We start from the raw sequence: 16,880 nt of genomic DNA, 5'->3' as shown, positions 1-16,880 counted from the left end.
ACAGCTACATGAATTACTGCTGGCTTTTATGACCGCTGAACTGATATTATGACTTGTGGGGAGCGGAATACGTGCTGTTCGGTGGTCCACATATAAGAGTCACAGAAGAAATGCAAAACAGAAACGAGAGAACATTTGCAAAAATGGAATCACAACTACGAAAACAAAATCCCATTTGCAAAAATGAAAGTACAATCACAAAAACCCTGGTCGCCACCACAGTAACTGTATTTGTGCTTTTGTTTTAGGAAATGTGTTTCAGTTTTTTTCTGGTTGTGCTGTTCTTCATGAGTGTCGTTCGCCATTCAAGGCCAGACCCCTCTAACTCATGTAGAACAACCCCAGACACCCCAAGGTTAGCTGCGGTCTCATCCTCAAGGACATGATAAAGTTGGGGGTGGGGCTTTCTACAAATAGAAGACCTTTTGATGGATTGAATGAACTGGAACAAAACATTCATGTGATGGGATATCTCAAAAATAACAGTTGAATTTAGATTAAAAGGAATACTTTATTTTCATAAACACTGCCCAAGAACTTAAAATAAATCAATAAAAAAACAAATGTGGCAAAACCAATGTGTTATTAATGATAAAAATACAATAACCTCACTTCAGGAGTCGTATAATTCAATAATGCAATATGATGCCTTAATGTGGATTTGAACTTGGGGAAAAAAAAACAGAACAGGAGAGACCACCAACATGTCTTCAAAGTTTTATTTGCATTAAAAGCTGGAATGTTCTGAGAAAAAGCATCAGCTACAAAAGCATTCATGAACCATCCTCTCTGGAGAGCAGGCATGACGGTGCTCCGACCCCTGGGACGTATTAAAGTGCAACATTACAGGGTCATTAATGTCGTAATTGCCGTCACGGAGGGTGAAATATTCTAGGTGAGTTTTACAGTTACACTAACGTTGCTTCCCGTCAGCCAAAAAATTGAGTGTTTTTGAAAAATGGAACTGCCAACTCAAGTACAAAAACAAAGACGAACATGAAAGCTGGGAGGTGATGTGATTTTGCTAAGTGTCATATACAGGTAACTGAGCTGCTACATGTTGTACACATCAACATCACTGTAAATAGAAGCTACTTTATCTTATAAATAACCTCCATGTGGCAAAAGAAAACATTTGGACCACTTTGGAAACGCACCGTCTCCTTGAGCTCAGTAAAAGGTTGAAAATTATGGTCGGTACCGGTCAAGTATTGGTTTAATTTCAGTATCGACTACAAGCTCTTCCTAAATACATACACTGTCATTGTCGCCTCAGAAAGTCTCTGTTGTCATGGCAACCCTGAAATGTAAGTCAGCAATTCATAAAGGCCACTGACAAAGACAGGAAATGCCTTTAGGCTAAATCTTCACTAAGTCATGGAAAGTCTGGTGCAAAAAAAGTGGTGGAGGTCATGCTTTTTTTTTTTTTAAGTCTTTAAAAAATAAAAAAAGCATGACGTTCACTGTGCTTGTCAAGGGCTTCTGGGTGACAACACATTTTTTTGTTTTGAAATTTGAAGGATGAAATGTGTCATGAATCAAGTGAAATGTAATTTTTAGGTACGATCCCACGCTTCCCGCCCACAACTCCCACAATCCACTGCTCGTCCACAGCCTCCACCTCAGTGATGACATCACCGGCCTGGAGGAGAGACTAGATTAGTGCTGACACAATCACGTTTGCATGGAAAGTTGCGCAACAACACACACACACCTTCATTGTGAGTTCCTCTTCGCTCTCTGCTGTGAAGTCAAAGACGGCTTTGGCCACGCCCTTATGACATGGCTGTTGCTCACTGATTGGCCAAGCTGCAAAAGTTGAAAACACACGTGAGACACAGCAGTTAAACATCATGTGGGTCATAAAGCAGAGACCTCATTGTGACAAGGATTTTTCATTCACAATTTTTATTGGACTTGATCAACATCGGTTCTAATCCAATGTGTGTTTCACCTTGGCAGCAGCTCTGTGTGAAAGCAGCAGGGTAAAGACCCTCGCTGCCCTCAAGTCTTCCTCTCCTCCACTCATGGTCGATGTGCTCGATAACTTGAATGAGCGCCCCCTTGTGGAAAGAAAGATCTTCTTCAGTCTGACCAGGGAAGTCAAAGAGAGCTACTGCCCATTCATCTGCCTGTATAAACACACAAATAACATATTAATATGCGACAGTAGTAAACTAGGAAGCCTCAGTAATAAAGAAAATACAACTGTATCAAACACACAATATACTGAAAGAGCCACCATCACCTGTGTTACGCAGCTTTCAGAGGTCTTGGGTTCTGTGGAAAAAAAGAAAGAGTATCCACACATCATCCAAATTTACCACAGAGCGAGTTATGAAACAGTAGTTCATCAGGCTCGACAAAAATCCTTTACAAGAACAGATGCATAATTCTCACCAATGCTTTCGATCAATGCAGAGGAGTTCTTCTCCGAGACAAGAGGCTCCACCACGTTGGCAAAATGCAGAGGAAAAATCCCAATACGTCCGTGTATCTGTCCACGGACCCACTCGCTGTCGACGGGCTCCAGCAGGGAGATGACATCGCCCTGCGAGAAGGTCAGCTCGTCCTCTTCCTCCCCTTCGTAGTCAAACAAGGCGACGCACCGAGGACCACTGAACACACACTACCGTAAGATGGCTTTTCCTTGTGTGTAATTTTGAATGGACAGGAGATCTGCAACTGACCTGACAGGAGTGTCGGTTTGCTCCTTCAGCTCAGTCGCCAGCGTCGGCAAGATGGACTAGATGAAAGAACAGCACCTCATTACAGGTCACGTTCACGTTCAGACTCGTATAAAAACAACATGATATTAGATGTGACTGATCTGTAGCTGGTCATACGTTTTCTGAGGATGAAACCTCGTGCTCCGACACTCACCACCAAGTCGACCTGGGACTCGGACACGATGATGCTTTCCATGTGGTGTTTGGACTGGCTGACATGATCTTGAACGGGCTCATGCGGAGTGTCCAGGTCCAGCAGACACTGCAGTGAGTCAGAAATGAGAGGAACGGCGGTTTGACTTGTCCCGTCGCCCACAGGAGCAGGACTCGGGTCGTCCAGGACGATAAGAACCTCCTGTTTCTGGGAGTCAAAAAAAAGCCATCATGAAAATTAAATCCTAAACATGAAGCGATTCCATGAGTGGGAGGAGTGTGTCCGTACAGTGTAGCTGTTATAGAGGGGGTGTCCAGGCTTGGGGCGGGGAGGCAGTGGAGGCCCTTTCTTCTGTGCCTTTTGAACCTGGAGTGATGACGAAACCTGGCCGGCAGAGGGTGCAGCAGCGGGAACGCAAGTGGTCTTGGTTGAACTGCTGAGTGAGGGAGGAGGGGGGCGACCTGGTGCAGCCTTGATAGGAGGTGGGCGTAGAGGGAGGGGCTTCACATCAGAGGGCCTGCAGGGATCGAGTTGAGAGAAGAGCTTGAAACAACTATAACTCAGACCTTTGCTCATATACCAAGCTTGTACACGCACAGGGGTTTAACAACCAGAAAATCCTGCACCAGGATTCTGTCGTCTGGAACCTCAGTTACTACCAGCCACAGTCCAAGTTGTCTGTCTGCGTAGAACATAACCCGTCTGTGGCCACTTTCTTTCTGAGGCACCCTTGAATACCACGGTCTGAGTTCTTTATTCGGCCGGGTAATAAAACTGTGGGAGTCTCCGTGTCCACGGTGCTGGCAGAGGGTCTTTAAAGCTTCAGAATAAGGGTTTTTTTTCTTAACTGTAAACCTGAAGACTCCTGGAGAGAAGGATTTTAGCCTGACATTTTAATAATCTCTTTGAGACCAACCAGAATACATTTAGCAAGTATTAACTTATTTAGAAATAAGTTAATACTTGGTGAAGTCTCTCTTGGGAAATAAAATGACATAAAACAATACAAACAATAGAAAGGAATAAATACCCACATCCTCCCTCTAAGGAAGACAAAAAGTCAATATTCAAGAGCTTCTTACCGTGGTGGGAGGGGCGAGTCCAGAGAGCTTTGCCTCAAGGCCGGTGCTGGAGCTTTAGATACTGTCACCGTCGTGAGATGGGCAGGTCTGACTTGGACCACATTTGTTTCGGGCTGAGCCTGAGAAAGTCCGACAGGCTTTGGGGCCAGAGCTGGAGCTGAAGACGAAACACACCTTGGCTTTAATTTGAAAAGATGACAATGAAAAACAGTTATTAAAAAAGGAATGGTGGCGAATAAGGAAATAAGTAGTGGAAATGTATTAACTCTATTAACTTTATTAACAGGCAAAGTACTCTCTCTTCAGTCTTAAAGGAAAAAACTGTCCCCAGTTGAAACCATAATCCAACATCTATGTCGGATTTGAAAAACATTTCTCCTAAATGGTCTATATTCTGTGTACTTGTTCATCGTCACAGGACGTGTACCTGGGCTGGTTAAGATTCTGAAAATGTAGTCCAAATGTATGAGTATCAAAGTGGAGGTTACATGAGCATTAAAAAGTACTGACATGTCTTAATACGATTTATCCAGTGTTATCATGCCATTAGTTGTTTTCAGGTCATATGTTTGAAGCCCAAACAAAAACATGCACACACGGCACCGGGGGGGGTTCGCTCAGCTAACAACTCTTCCATTATTCCCTCACAGGCTGGGGGTTGTTTAATAGAACCATAACTGTTTCACACACGGTAAATCAGTCGGCAAGTATTCCGGCGCATACTGAGAGATCTGAGCTGCTAAAAGCTCCATTGTGCAGCAGCTCACTGTTGGACACACGACTCTTACCGCTGGCTCTGCGTGGTGCAGCCACCACCCGTTTGGTCGGGACACCTTCAACAGAAGTGAGAAAACACAGTTTGGCCAGGTTTCATCCCATGCAGCAAATGGAAATTACAGAACCAGAGCACAGAAACAAGCAGTAAAATAAACACAAAGTTTGTTGCTGTCTCCTGTTCAAACATCTGCCACTGATCTGGATAAGAGGGGCCGTCTCTCTACATTCACTTGATCAGACCAGTGAGTACGTCAGCCTTTTTGGGAGGCTTCCAGGAACATGCATCTGGAGGGGCCACTGGGCATGAGCAGGACGTCATGGAAATCACATCTGCACTGTCGCACGGAAATATCTCAGGAAATCCAAGTTAGATTTGACCAGGGATGTTGGGGGAAGGAAAGGTTGTTGTTAATATAGTGCTGAAAGTTTAAGGGGAATTAGCTGTTGAGCCAAAACACACCTGCAACAGCACAAGTGTCAGTATAGAAGAGGTGAGGCTCTGCAGCTGGTGAGTTTAACACCAGACAGCTGAAGACCTTTCAGTGGACACAAAGCACGTCATTGTGCAACACAATACGTTTGCTGTGTGCGACATGTTTGTATCAGCTTTCCTTTGACTCGTGTCCATTTCCCACATCTTTACTAGTCATGCTCTGTAACTGAGACCTTTGCTTTACAATGAGATCCTGTCAGTCAATGACTGGGGAGTAGGGCAGAACCTCTAGTCCAACCCACCATATTCCCATTTGCCAGAACTGCACTGGTAATGGGGGTTCCATGGAGCAGTCAGCTGGTGTTTGAAAGTGAGGATTTTGACTAGTTATATATGTATAGTACACGTACAAGTGATATATTTCTTCATGTCCTTGTTCCAAACATTTGACGTCACTGTTGAAGTTTGCTCAAAGCAGCTTTATTTAGAGAGACCGGTTCTGTTGATTTGTTCGAGCAGGTTTAAGCTGTTAATAATCTTGTGTTGATGTGGTTGATAAGTTATGTTGCTAGTATAAACATGCATGCTTCTAGTTCGCTTTCATCTACATCCATCTATGGTTGCTGTTACACCAGTGCATTTGCTTTGTGAGCAAGAACATGGGAACATCATTTACCTTTCGATGAAGTTGCTTTATAAGAAGAATTTTGAAAATGCAAACATCTTAGTTTCATAGAAAGCCCAACTCACCAGTTTGGACTTCAGTCTCGACCTCTTGGCTTGTAGGCTTCATTTGACCCCCACAAATGAGTTCCATGGTGGGCCTGGGTGGTAGTGTTGGGGCTGTCTGCCGACGTTTGGGGGTCTTCTCTGGCTGTGGAGTACTTGGACTGACTCGAGGGGCAACAGTGGGTCTAGGTGGAGGTTTGGGATGTGCAGTAGAGGCCTCGCGCTCCCTGGGAGAAGGGACGGGGGTGGAGGAGTGTGGCGGTTCTGTCATAGGTTTTGGTGATACCTCAGGCTTTTTAAATGGCTGCGGGACCGAGAACGTTTCAGAGGTGGAATTGCTGACAGACTCAACAGCATTTTGATCTTCTGCGTTAGATTCAGTTGAAGCGTCAGGGCTTCCCATGTTCCCAGTTGAACTTTCTTCTTCCCAAAAACCTTTGCTTGAAGGTTTATGCGATAGTACTTTGGGTTTTGGAGCAACGATAGGCGGAGGGGATTTAGCAGGTTGGCTTTGGAGACGTGGACGGGGTTGTGGTTCAGGTCTTTTTGGAGCACCAACGTTTGTGCCATCTCCATCATCACCATAGTTAACCACGGGATGCTGCTGCTCAAAGGCCTGAATCCTGGCTTTCAGAGACGACATATCCTCAATGTCCTCCTCGTCTTCTGTGTCGGACCGGCAGTCCTGATGTTCAGGGAATCCCCAGTCGTCAGAGCTGAATGCCTCCAGCAGCTCCTGGAGGTACTTCCCTTGAGCTACCTCTTGCTTGGATCCTGCACGAGCAGCTAAGGTGGCCAAACCGTCCTCACGCAGTTTCACTAAAGTCTGGACTTTGACCTTGGTGTCTACTGCTTTTGCACTGAGCTTTGAGCGAGGGCGTGGCTGCGGACGCTCGCCTGGGGCACCAGAGGAAGTGGATGAAGGAGAAGAGGGTTGATCACCAGTCGGAGGAGTGCAGACGGTGTTCGAAGAAGAGGAAACATCAATGAGAAGGTCAGAGATCTGAAGGTTGTTTTTTGTTGAGATGTCGCTAGTTATGCCATCACATGACACCGCTCGTGGGAAAGGAAGCGGTGGTCTTGGTGGTCTGGCTGGTCTCTCTGGAAAAAAAAATACAAATACAAGCTTGAGTCAATTTCGAAGTATTCATATTCGAATCTGATCAGATGAACAGCTCTTCTCACCTCGAGCATCTGGAGTACCCAGAGGAGATCCTTTGTCCGTCTGAGTGGCGATGGTTATAGTGGAAGCTGAATGTGACGAAGATAAAGAGCAGGCGGAGGACGACGGACGGAGGACCTGCTCCTGTGTCTTCTCCCTGATCACCTCTTCATAGGAAGGAGGTGGCTGCAGACATTGAAACCCAGAGCGTAACTGAAACCTGGAGTTTACATCTACTGCTCAGAAGAAGTCAGAACTGCTATCAGTTTGCAGAAAAAAACAACTTTTTGAATTGCATTTAAATGTTCCTTCAGTGGATGGTGGGGATCAGACACAACAGTTTGACTTTGTGATAATGTGGCATCACAACCTGAATGGACGGTGGGATTGAAGATCCCCAGATCTGTGCAGGGGGCGGCGGAGGCAGAGGGAAGCCCCCAGAAGGAGCCGGGAACCAGGAAGAAGATGCGAGCGGCTCAGCTGAGAGAATAGTGATTTCTGGTCGCCTAACAAGACAGCAACACATGCTTTTATTTCTTGTTCAATGTGAGTTACAACACATAAAATACAACAAAGGTTTCAATAACAGTGAGAGACGCAACACATCTTTAGTCATGACAAATACGGAAGCTTTTCAATTAATTATTGCATGTTAGGATTCAATTATGGCTTCAGGTTTCAGGCTTAAATAGACTTAGACCGTAAGAGGAAAAAGTATTGAAAGAATGAACTCCAGTCCGTGCTAAATGGACTTTCTCAAACCTTCACATGTACAAGGCTCTCCCCAATATTGTTTCCTGCAGAGGGGGTGGCTCTGATCGGGGGCTGAGACAGTCGGATTTTGATGATGGCGAACACAACCAGACTGCATCATACATCTTTCACAGACCTCCTTAAGGTCCAACCTTAAAAGGCGGAGTCCACTCGACAGTGAGGGAACACTCACATTGGAGTCATATTTCAAAACATTAAAAAAAAGTATGGGGCCCACAATCCAAGCATAGCGGGCGTCCATCTTGTTAAAACGATGGGGAGAACCCTGGAGTATTATTGACGCAGAAATCTGTCCTTTGATCGGCTATCAAAGGACACATACCTTTCACCACATATTTTGAGCAATCGACTATCAGACATGTCGACGTGTTCATCAACCCATACATCTCCTATGCCGACTAGTCAAGTACCAAATAGTCAATAGATGCAGCCCTACTTCTGATATGTGGCTTACCTCCTGCCTCTTTCTCTTGCTTGTTCTCTCTCTCGCTCTCTTTCCCTGTCTCGCTCTCTCTCTCTGTCTCCCTCACCAGGTGTCTCACTTAAAGACGATGACCTTGCGGACGCTGTTGGAAAAAAACGTTAGCTCGTAGGAAGCGTTCACAAAAAAGAGAAAGATTTCCATTTTTAAACAGACATGCACCATGCAAATATGAAAAACGATGCAGACGGAGAATTTTTAAACAGCAAATGCGATGGCTTATTAGCAGAGCAACAAACATATTTTCATGCCTCACACTTTTCTTTCCACAAATAATGCTGCAAGGTAAATGCCCCAACCACCTCAACTGACTCTCAATGCGGAGAAGTAGCGGCTCTACTCCGAGTCTGACCCCAGTGACTGAGCTTGTCACCCTATCTGTAAGGGAGATGCCCGCCACCCATTGGAGAAAACTCATTTCAGCTGGTTGTATCCATTTTACTGTTGAGTTTTGATATATGATAGGAGAGCCCAAAGGTCCCCGCCCAATATAATTTGACATGCAATTTCCCCTCCAAAAAATAAAAAGTCATGTAGTAGTGTACGGGCTGCGTGGCTGAGGTCCACACTCTGAGTGATTTTGAGTTACCAGTTGAGAAATCTAGTCCAGAAGAACTGCTATTGAATGGGTGGGACCATCTACCCAAGAAAAGTAGAGTGATAAACCATGACACAAAAGGACATCTACTCACTCCTCTTGAAAGCAGCTCTGATGGACGAGAGTGGACCCTGACTGGAGGGGAAAAACAGAGGGAAAGGTTAGTTCCAAGTTCCACTATCTCACCTCTGAAAACACTCCCCACCCTCTCTGCACAGCTTTTTTTTTCCAGGCACAATTTGTTTGGCCCACCCAGTCATCAGTCATGGAAGTTCATGTGCCTTTTCCCATCTGTGTCCCTGGCTGCAGCAGAAAACATGAGATAAAGCTGTTGTTTTTCACTGTCTCATTTTCCTGGCAGCCACAGTGGCCACAACAATGCTTCTCTCTGAAATGTTTCTTGAGAAACGCACATCTTAATATGAGGTGAAACATCAACATATAGCATCCAACACCTAGGACAACAAGCAACAATATTTTTTACTATGTTCTAAGAATGTCAAACAGTGCAAGACTGGAATGTAATTTTATTACATCACCTCAAAATATTTATTGTAAAAACCCCTCCCACCACTCATACCACAGTCCCCGCAGCAGTTGAAGGTTTTCTAGCAGTTTGATTCAAATTTTTATAATCTTTTACGGACAAAGCAACTTTGGCTTTGGCCTGTGGATGAGACTGACAACTTTATTACTTTACAAGACCTCAAACACACCTGCACAGAAAATGTGTGTTGGAACAGCTTGACTGAAATCCTCCTGTTTTCACTTCACTAGATTTGATTTTACATGTAACACACTAATAAAACCCATCCAAAACGCATCACACAGTTGGCCACAAAACCTGTGTACGGTCAGTTTTCATTAGTTAGAGTGCAGACAGAGTTCCAGGGAATAAAGCTGGCCCGTTCACTTTAAGGTAAACCTGCCCATTTACTTTTGCAGGGAGCCACCTTGAGGTACAACGCCTGTTTCTAATTGAATCCAGAAGAAGACTATTTCCTATGTCACTGTGCACCTGAGCATATTGTGTTAGATGGTTACTGATGACGGAGATATTTGAAGGTTTGTGTGAGCCTTTGACACCGCTACGCTGAGGCTGCCTTGTGAAACGACAGTATTTTTGGAGAAAGTAGTAATGGTAGGGAGAGGCCCTGGTGAGCCGCATTGACAAGAAACTGCTGTCCTGCATCAATAAAGAAAACACCATACACTTAACAAAAACTCTACATCAATGATCCACAACACGGAAGTGACTATTGCTGCTATGTTGTTTAAGAAAAACGTTGACACTGCTATGCACCTCAGAATTTGTTCTATCATTGTTACATACATACTTGAACTGTATGGAAACTTCAAATAAACACTGTTGTTTATTTCAAAGACAGACAACCAAAGGAGAGAAGAATGTGCGATTGAACTATTGTCAATGGCTGAACTAATCTCCTTGTATTTCTGACTGCCTGCTTTTGCATTGCAGCTCCTTTAACCACAACCAGATTCATGACTCACCCCTGACTCTGCACAAACACTCTCCATAAAACATACGCCCTCTGCTTTCTCTCTCTGGACGGCAAAATGAGAGTGAGATGAGCTGAACGCCTGTAGACACAGAGCTTTAACAGTCCGGAGGACAACACCGACGTTCACTGGACATTCAGACCAGACCACAACCCCTCTTCGATGATCGGACATTTCAGGCACTTTTGGTTTCTTAAACTCAGTGACTTCAGAAGCCACAGTAGTTGTCAGGCAAATTGTTTTGCCAAAACATTCAAAATACTTTAGGAACTATGCAACAGCCAGACCAAATAGGGGCAACTCTACAGAAACTAGTCTCAAGCAAGTTTTGACAAATTTTGACCTGCTTTCCAATGAAGTTCCAACAGGTCAAGACTCACACTCTACACTCAAAATCTGCCGGGAAACTGGTTCTGATCCACACTGATTCAAAAGACAAAACACCAACCTTCAGAGGTGCACTACGCTAAGACATATGTGCAGCAGATTATAATCTCGATAGAACTGACAGTGATAAGGTTGTAAAAAGAAAAGAATATCATACCTGAGCCGATGTTCTGGTTTACGTCTGCGAGCACGACCTGAGTCAAACAGAAGAGGTTAAAGGGCGTTAAGATGATTCAAACTGCTCAATGATGTATTGAAGATTTGTTGAGAGACATGAGGAACACAGTGCAAGAAGAAGTTCTCCCAACACCAATGGCACTTACCAAGTGGAGGTTCCTGCGCTATATAAACATGTAAACAATGAATCTGATGAAAGAACTAACTTCAGCGAACGCAACGTCAACGTCTCCCCTTATGATGAAGAGCTGTGTGCACCCGATCGCAGGCCGGGTATAAACAACAATCAAACATTAATGAACGGACAAGCATTAGTCAAATTAAATTAAAAAAACTGGTAAATCGCTAACTAATCTGAGGACCTTCATTAACTTAAGCAAAATCAGCATCACAGTCTGTGGTGATGAAGCGCTGCATGATCCTGCAAGAACATGGCGGCAAAGCAATATCATACACTTTATACTATGTGTCTATCAGTCAAATAATTGATAATCACATAAATCATCAGTCAATGTTCAGCTAAAATTCTGCCGTGAAATTTGAGGGCAGCGTCTCTTTGTCTTGCCCTCTAACTGTGAACACTATTCACAGCATTTGTTCCAGTGAGAAGAAATCATGAATGAATGGTGTTCAACTCTGACTGTTCTGTTCTGCGGTGGAGATGCTTTGATGAAGCGCCACTCTGCTGGTCTGTCAGGTGCAAGTCATGGGAGAAAGGGGACAGCGGGGAAGGGTCTTAATACTCCAATTCCCATAATGCACTGCAACAATTTCAAAACAGGTTTTTCCTTTCCTAAACAGTCACTTTCGGAAAATTCTATGAGAGTCAATCGCGTTTTCTCTGCCCGAGTTTCTGACCTCCGTTGCACAAAACTTGGTGCGATCCAACACTGCACCCCATAACGCAATGCAGCCCATTTTGGTGGACGCAAGCAGTAAGGTTTGGACCACCACTTCCAGGGGTTTCTGTTTTGCTTTGAAGAAACGAAAGGACGGCTCATTCCATGTTGGGAACAAGATATTGATTTCCACTCAGATACCTTAAACCTTTGGGCTCAAAATACAGAGTCTGCTTGTCCCCAGGAAGTTAAGGCGAGTAATCTTTTGTATTTCTTCTAATACAAAGGTCCATCAAGGATGAACACTAGGAAGAAACCTATAGGCATCTGGACTGAACCGATAAATTTAACTCACAAGCTACAAAGGGGGAATCTCAATAATCTTTAAGCTTCACCCATGATCTTTAAGCTTCACCCATGATGCCATTATGACAAATGTGTAATGCATGCAAATTAGGAAAAACTGCAGAGAAAAATAAATCAAGTTTACCATTGTGCGTCATGGAAAACAGACAGTTCAATTTGCATATAGTTATTGGAAAAAAATGAAAAAAGGCTTTTACTGTATGGATGCCATTTATAATACAAGCAGGAGGACTATCAATAATGCCAAGTACCTACCAAGATACTACATTCAAAACTACATAAACATGAAAATTGGTGATATACGGGGACATTGTGATCTTCCTCATAAAGTGGGAGAGTAGGAAAAAAAGGGAAGGGAAAAGTAACAATATGGGAAACGTGAACACATAGACAAGAAGTCACCAACAGAAGAACATCCAAGTAGCTCAAAACTGGAGAATAATATTTGGTAGTCTGGACGATCTTGATCTTATATACGTTCTTTCATGCATGCAGGATTAACCCATGAGAAAGTCCTGTGAGGGCAGCTTGTAAAGTTCCACACAGATGCTCAGACAATGAAATCACAGTCTACAGAATGCGCTCTGAGGAGGTGTCAAGGTAACAGCCAACTAAATCTGGAATTTCATTGTACAAAATTCCTTGTCTGTATTTAAAAGTGAGAGGACTCAAAGGACTTCTGCAAGAGAGTCTGCACGTGTGGACTACAATTCTGCATGGGTTGCTGACCAAAGAGTTTGAAGGCAACAAAGAAAAAAAAACTTAACCAGATAACTAGGATTTTTTTTTTTACGGGCTGAAGTGGAGGCTGAACTGTGTGTGTTAAGTAAACGGCCATATATTCGTAATTGTATCTTTATTATTGTTACCATAAAAGTAGTGATGATGTCATCAATGAATCAAGGAAGTGTTGGACAGAAACTTGTGAGTTCCACAATGTCAACTTAAAATACTGCAACATCAAAAACTCAGAAAATATGTTTCCTTCATCTACTACACTGGAGAAAAAAGTTAGAGGAGGGACAAGTTTCCTTTGAAGTTAGAGAATGTTTACGTATCTCCCCATAGTTTCCTACCTCCTGTTCCTCCTCAGCGCCAAAGATCAGCTCAGAAACAGCTTGCTTTTCTTCTGGGTCCAGACAAAGAAAGGCAACTTCAAAACCGGACTTTTTTTTATTCTTCCTAAACTAACCTCTTCTCTGTCGTCTCTTGTCCTGAGCCTCATCATTCCCATACTGGACCGCCCCAATTCGTTTTTGCAAGCGCCGTGATTGGCCGACAGCATCCAGGACGAGTGGTTGTGATTGGCTGCTCAGATTTTCTGCTGGAGTCATCAGCAGTCTTAACACTTCCAGATGTCCGTCCTGCAGCGAGCGGGTTGGTGAACACCGCATCACATTTTCTCCTGCGCTTGTCATGTTGGGGTTCTGTTTGGGCACGTGGTAGTTTGGAGGTCAGGGGTCGACACTGGTTCCCGGAAAGAGCTTGAATGATTCTTTCAAGGGAAACAATGAAGACAGAAAAACACTTTGTTCCAAAGCCTGACCCATATCTCAGTCAGCTGACTCAAACAAATGGACATCATCCTTACACTGACACACCACATATTTGTGTGGAACCCAGAAAACAACATGCACACAGGGAAAATACAGCTCTTGATTATTTTTTTTCTTTGGAGACAAGATCACAATGATCTGAGGAAAAAGCCCAACTTATGGTTTTAAATTGCTACTTTTGTACAGATGATAAATGAAAGACATCAGCAAATTGAGGAATCTTCCACCGTGGGCATGAAAGCCGGGACACCAACATGAGACATTCATCACTCGGGGAAGATATGAGCCGTTCAGCTGTGATGGAAATTTGTGTGAACATCTTTCTCCTGTGCAATGATCTTCTCCACTCTTCCTGAGCTAATGACCAGCATGCATATTAGTGTGGGACATTTTTGCTTGATGATTGAGAGTTAAATCAGTGCTGCTCTGGTGAACACCAGTCCCATCCTTAGTTACGCCTCCACATTCACAGACATAACAAGGTACAGCACAGCAAAAGGCAACTTTAATGCAGTTTTTGAAATGAATATTAATTGTTACCGGCAGATAACTTTTATTCTTGCTGAAGCACCAGACAGCAATGGTAACGAAAAGGCAGAGGTGTCCATGCTCACTTATTTTATACTTTCAGTGGTACCTACACTTCTTCCACTCCAGTTAACACTACATATTATATGACTGGGCTCCGACAAAAAAACAAAATGCCAGTGATGGTTTTTCCCTGACGGTAATAAACACTGTTGATGACACATGTTATTGTTTGATTCTTTTAATGCTATTTCCCATTGTAAGGCAATATTAGAAGACTTAACTTTTAAAGCTAAAGTTATTTTTGGTGTCACAAACTCATAGCTAGAGTTTGTAATTAAAGACAGATAGAGGAGAAAATCAGAAAAAATAAGACGGCTACAGTGGCTGGATGTGCTGGTGTCTTGTATATGTAAATAAAAACAGCGGCAAAATAAAGGCAGCTTGTTGCCATGAGTGTTTGATAAAGGTTTGCAACAGTGAAAGGTGAGTAAATAATAAGTGACACACTCTGCCTTCATTACTGAGTCATAGTTTCAGTTGACAGCAGTTCAGACCAACTTTCCTGTAAGACTTCAGGAGGAGTTACTCACATGCAGGTAGGAGGTGTATTTAAACTGTAGCGCCGTCGTCTGCAGTTGAGGCACAGAAAGAAGCTGTCACATTTAAATATGAATAGCCAGAGGCCTTGGCAACAAGCCTGCACCATCACAGTCAGGCAGGACTTTGGTACTTATAACTGTGTGTGTGAATGCAGAGCAAAAGATTCAAGGTGGGTTCACATGCTGCTTAATATCAGCGTGGATTTCACAAACTGCACTGAGTTCACTTTGTAAGTCTCAGTGAGATCCACAATCATTTTTGACTTAAGATTTTTCTGAAAAAGTTTTTATATTTGAGTTGACTGACTTAGTGGCATGTGTGTCCTGCAACGACAAAACGTAAGATCCGAGGTAATGGGCAATAAACTGCTTCAACAAAACATAACAACTCACTTATGATAACCCTAGTTGAGTTGCTATTGCTGGCATAAATTTTATACACCAGTCATCAGAACTAATGGAAGTTTTGTGCGTTAGTCAGTCACATAAAACACGTCGCTTCTGGTGATTTTAGGGGGTGTAAAGTTCAGCCATAAACGGATACGCATTATTTTACCAAACCTGGTTAGAAAAAGCATCGCGATAAGGGATGTTAGGATACCGCGAGCAGCAATGTCATGTTGATGGTTTTCCTCGTGCAGGTTTTGTCCACCCATGTAGCCACCACTAATCGGTCATCTCAAAAGCATCGATTACAGTTTGCCTGCCGACGAGGGGGGTGAAGCGGCAAGAGGGCTTATTTACCTTCGGAGCTATTCGCCTGTCGCCGGACCACTTGTTCCCGTGTGTCTCTCATGCTTTCCTCCTCCTCCTCGGACCGAGCCTCGGCCATTCCGACTGTCGCCCTCTTCCTTAACCGAATCTCCCTCCTCGGTACCGGGAACGCAGGAACCCAGGTCAAAGCAAGGGCAGCAGCGTCGCTTGTCCCGCGGAGCCGGCGCTAACATCCACCATAACAACTGGGAACAAGTTCACCCAGGCACCGTCAACTTCAGCCGCAAACCACTCCGGGGCAGAGACACACTCTTCCGGTTTGGAGTTCGACAACTTCCGACGGGTGCCTGCGGTTGTTGTTGTTGGAAATAATCGTCACTGTTGTGGCGAGTTTAGTCGACAGACTTTTTTTCCTGCTTCCCTGTTTGCCCCAGAGACCGCTGCTCCCGAGTCCCGACTGCGTGACGTCACACAGAACACACACCGGAATAATAATAATAATAATAATAATAATAATAATAATAATAAGGCGATTACCCAGAACAATTAATAAGAGTCAAGAGTAATGTGTTGATGTCATTTCTAAATATGATAACCCTGTTCAAATGTTGACGTAACAGAAGACAATCGGTAACGTCTTTTCTCCGTGCTAGGAAAACAAGGCCGTTAGAATGAGGAAACATCCATGAACCTGTCCAGACACGCCATAATAAGTCATCATGAGCACTTTTGGCTGTGTTTGGCTTCAACCTATGAAAGCACTGTGAAAGTTGAAAAGGTTGTTCTTACGATACTGCTATGGTAATTACGTTTTTACTTGGCAGAATTTGGCATATATCAGGAAACGTGGAAAAGGAAAGAAGAATCTAGTTGGGGTATCATTTTTGTCCACTAGAGGGAGCCGTTGTACTTCAGAGACACTGCGGCTTGCATTTACTTTGAATAAATTATCGATTTTGTTGAAATTGTGATGAGCGATATTTTAAACAAAACCAAAACAGAAAACCATTGTGACGTTTTTCAATGCCAATGTACTGAGGTCCTTCTAATCATTATACTTATTACAATTCAGCCAATATTTTGTCTGTATGAGCGAGTGAGTTCTTATATTTTATGCTCCCGATTTTCCCAAACAGTGGTTGCGTGTAGCCGTGTTTCAACTGTGTGATGTCCTTTTTGTGTGTTATTTTCAGTCAGTGAGTCAGTGAATCAGTTTTGTGTTTCTGTAATTCGGTTTTGTATAACTGCCTACTGCTCCAACTATGTTAGGT

The 16,880-nt window shown here is 43.6% G+C and overlaps 1 protein-coding gene across 1 annotated transcript; it reads right to left on the bottom strand.

Annotated features, from left to right (window-relative positions):
* Positions 1 to 17: 17 nt before the first annotated feature.
* LOC128756392 (SH3 domain-containing protein 19-like) lies at positions 18 to 16,039 on the bottom strand. Its single transcript, XM_053860877.1, has 17 exons — positions 15,640 to 16,039; positions 10,985 to 11,021; positions 9,014 to 9,054; positions 8,295 to 8,406; positions 7,437 to 7,572; positions 7,090 to 7,252; positions 5,926 to 7,005; positions 4,754 to 4,798; positions 3,966 to 4,122; positions 3,172 to 3,400; positions 2,884 to 3,090; positions 2,691 to 2,746; positions 2,401 to 2,618; positions 2,249 to 2,280; positions 1,955 to 2,132; positions 1,715 to 1,809; positions 18 to 1,642 (listed from the first exon to the last, which is right to left on the bottom strand). Exons 1-17 carry the CDS (start codon positions 15,725 to 15,727, stop codon positions 1,532 to 1,534), a joined length of 2,985 nt encoding a protein of 994 aa, XP_053716852.1. The 5' UTR covers positions 15,728 to 16,039; the 3' UTR covers positions 18 to 1,531.
* Positions 16,040 to 16,880: the final 841 nt, after the last annotated feature.

The sequence above is a fragment of the Synchiropus splendidus genome, chromosome 3, assembly GCF_027744825.2.
Source record: "Synchiropus splendidus isolate RoL2022-P1 chromosome 3, RoL_Sspl_1.0, whole genome shotgun sequence".
In the NCBI taxonomy this organism is placed as follows: domain Eukaryota; kingdom Metazoa; phylum Chordata; class Actinopteri; order Syngnathiformes; family Callionymidae; genus Synchiropus; species Synchiropus splendidus.
The sequence above is the reverse complement of the archived record's forward strand: the minus strand, read 5'-3'. Positions and strand labels throughout refer to the sequence as shown.

Bases quoted from the DNA above. Each gene is read 5' to 3' on its own strand.
- LOC128756392 (XM_053860877.1), bottom strand. From the start codon at position 15,727: ATGGCCGAGGCTCGGTCCGAGGAGGAGGAGGAAAGCATGAGAGACACA. The intron at 11,022-15,639 runs GTAAATAAGCCC...TGTTTGACTCAG, and splicing joins ACAGGCGAATAGCTCCGAAG to GTCGTGCTCGCAGACGTAAA. The intron at 9,055-10,984 runs GTATGATATTCT...TTTCCCCTCCAG, and splicing joins AAACCAGAACATCGGCTCAG to TCAGGGTCCACTCTCGTCCA.